At 35.7% G+C, this 3,368-nt stretch overlaps 1 protein-coding gene across 1 annotated transcript; it reads left to right on the top strand.

Annotated features, from left to right (window-relative positions):
- Positions 1–428: 428 nt before the first annotated feature.
- LOC112607080 (olfactory receptor 52E2-like) lies at positions 429–1,412 on the top strand. Its single transcript, XM_025358137.1, has one exon. The coding sequence runs from the start codon at positions 429–431 to the stop codon at positions 1,410–1,412; it is 984 nt and encodes a 327-aa protein (XP_025213922.1).
- The last annotated feature ends 1,956 nt before the right edge of the window (positions 1,413–3,368 follow it).

Raw genomic sequence — 3,368 nt, 5'->3', positions numbered from 1 at the left:
CCATTTTTTATGTAACACCTGTGTGTTGCCATCTAACCAAGTGGAACAAATAGAAATCACTATGGGGCCTGACAGCTCTATGTATGTCTGAATTGAAAGTAAATTCTGTGTGATGGTAAGAGAAGTTAATAAATGGGTATTAAGATAAAATTGTAGCATAATATCAGTGATGAGATCATTGCAAATTGATGAGAAGAAAAGCATTAAAACAGAGGAATATGTTATGTCAGACTTTTTATTACAATCCACTGCTTAAATTCATCCAGACCCTTCTCACTGAGAATTCACATTTTTGATTGTTCTCTATGTAGTACGTTTCTAATTGTGTGAATTTTTTGGTTTTCAATTCTGCAGAATTTTACCTGTTTTCCTGCTGACTGGCACACATACAGTCATAAAGATCATGGACTTCTGCATTCACAAGCAGGATGTTTCTTCCCAATGACACCCAGCTTCACCCCTCCTCCTTCCTGTTGCTGGGGATCCCAGAACTAGAAACACTTCACATCTGGATTGGCTTTCCCTTTTGTGCTGTGTACATAATCGCACTCATAGGGAACTTCACTATTCTACTGGTGATCACGACTGAGAGCAGCCTACATCAGCCCATGTTCTACTTCCTGGCCATGTTGGCCACCATTGACTTGGGCCTTTCAACAGCTACCATCCCTAAGATGCTTGGGATCTTCTGGTTTAGCCTCAGGGAGATTATCTTTGATGCCTGTCTCACCCAGATGTTTTTCATCCACAACTTTACTGGCATGGAGTCAGCAGTCCTCGTGGCAATGGCTTATGACCGCTATGTGGCCATCTGCAACCCACTACGATATAGCACCATCCTCACCAACAAGGCTGTTTCTGTGATTGGTCTTGGTGTGTTAGTGAGGTCGTTTATCTTTGTTATTCCATTTGTTTTTCTTATTTTGCGGTTGCCCTTCTGTGGGAATCATGTCATTCCCCACACCTACTGTGAGCACATGAGTCTTGCTCATCTGTCTTGTTCCAGTATCAAGATCAATATCATCTATGGTTTGGGTGCTATTTCAATCCTAGTGTTCGACATCATAGCCATTGCCCTTTCTTATGTGCAGATACTTCGTGCTGTTTTCCATCTTCCTTCCCAGAAAGCCCGACTCAAGTCCCTCAGCACATGTGGTTCACATGTATGCGTAATCCTTGCCTTCTATACACCAGCCCTCTTTTCCTTTATGACTCATCGCTTTGGCCAAAACGTGGCCCGCTATATCCATATACTCCTAGCCAATCTCTATGTTGTGGTGCCACCAACGCTCAATCCTGTCATATATGGAGTCAGAACCAAGCAGATCTGTGACTGTGTGAAGAAAATATTATTACAAAAACAAGGAATTGAAAAGGAAGAGCATCTAATACATATAAGAAGGACTTTTTGAACACAAAAATACCTTCCTATAGTAAATTTAAGCTTATTTGACAGTTCTTTCCTTTATGTTATTGAATTCAGAAAGCTAAAGTCTAAGCTTTGCTATTCAATTTATATGATAAAGAGAGCCAATCAGAGTTTTTGTATGTAATTTTTATCGATTATGGCAGTAAATTTAAAATAGGATTTTAGAAAGCCTGCCGTGTTTTGTGTACTATCCACCTATGTCATTCATGCGAGTGTTTTCATGTTTCTTATTCCTTTATCTCCAAGCCTATCTGTATCTGTTTCTCTCTTCTTGCCTTATATGCCATCCTATCTTTCCTTTTGTTTTTCACTTCTTTTTATATCTAGAAATATCAGTCATTTTTATTCCATAATAAAGACTATATTATGATATATTATTATTTTATCGTGAAGATTATTAACATCCAAAATTGGTTCTATGGACTTGATACTGATTATGGCCATAAAAAGACAGTGAGAAAGCAAATGGAACCACAAACAGATTCATTATAAATTTTTGTAAAATTTGTTATAAATATATTTAGCTTTTTATGGACTAAACTGTGATTTAAACATAATTAAGGAACCACTTATAGCCTAGAGAGATCGCTTGTTTTCCCTCCATAGTTTTATTTGTTTTCTAATTTATTTTTAGATTAATCCTGCAGTCACTATCTTCTTTTTCTTGTCTTTACTCATATGATTTTAATATTAAAATATTTGGGTTTATTCCTAGTTCTCTCTTCAATATATGTTTAAATATGTTTAATATATGTTCTGTCTTTAATGTATGCTTAATGTTCAATGTTCCTTAATTTTTTTGTGTCATAAATATGGCCTATTTCATAGATTAAGCATGAAGGGCTTAATTATATACTGTTCCTAAAATAATTAGAATATTGCTCTGCATGCTATTTATAGTAAACACAAAATAGTTGTTAGCCATTACTAGAGTCATGTTATTACTTGCATTACAGTGTTTTTTAAATCCTGATGCTTGACAACATCATTACAATTAGAGATGTTTATATTCATAACATTTCATTTTATATCATGTAATATTCCTGAAGTTGGGACTCAACTAAAGGACAATTAGTGTTAAATATATACATATATGTTTATATGTATTCATCATAGACAAATACACATGCAACTAACGTGAAATTAATTTAAAATTTTTTGAAAATTTGATTTCCTTGAAGTTCTTATCAGAAGGAATTTGAAAAATGCCAACTTTTCCCAAGTCCATCATAAATTAAACTTGTATTTTTCATATATATATATCTCTCTCTTAACATCTTAGTCTTTAAAAAGAAATATACATTAGGAAATAATTATTTATATAATTTATTCTTATCTTCCTCCTTCTGTAATATGAGGAAAGCTGTTTTCACAATATTTTGTGATCTCAGTTCGGATTCTTTTTTGTTTGTTTGTTTGCTTTGGCTTTTGAGACAGAGTCTTGCTAAGTCACCCAGGCTGGAGTGCAATTGCACGATCTCGGCTCACTGCAACCTCCGCCTCCCAGGTTCAAGCGATTCTCCTGCCTCAGCTTCCCTAGTAGCTGGGATTACAGGTGCCCAATACCATGTCCGGCTAATTTTTGTATTTTTTAGTAGAGACAAGGTTTCACCATGTTGGTCAGGCTGGTCTTGAACTTGTGACCTCAGGCAATCAACCCACCTTGGCCTCCCAAAGTGCTGGGATTATAGGCATGAGCCACCGGGCCCAGCCTGCTCATATTCTTATAACCTCACTTCTGTGTTCTTCTTCTAAACTATCTATTCCTCCTTTCTTGTTTTTAGGTGATGACTCTATTTTTAAAGTCCTATATTCACCAGCCACTTTCAGTCATCTTTTCAGCCAATTTTATTCTCTTAGATATTTTCCTTTCTGTCTCTGCTGCTATTGTCTAAATAGTGTTAATAGTAACTGGCATACAATATTTTGAAATTGACTA

This window comes from Theropithecus gelada, chromosome 14, assembly GCF_003255815.1.
Source record: "Theropithecus gelada isolate Dixy chromosome 14, Tgel_1.0, whole genome shotgun sequence".
Lineage (NCBI taxonomy): Eukaryota > Metazoa > Chordata > Mammalia > Primates > Cercopithecidae > Theropithecus > Theropithecus gelada.
This window is presented reverse-complemented; position numbering and strand designations above follow the sequence as displayed.

Bases quoted from the DNA above. Each gene is read 5' to 3' on its own strand.
- LOC112607080 (XM_025358137.1), top strand. From the start codon at position 429: ATGTTTCTTCCCAATGACACCCAGCTTCACCCCTCCTCCTTCCTGTTG.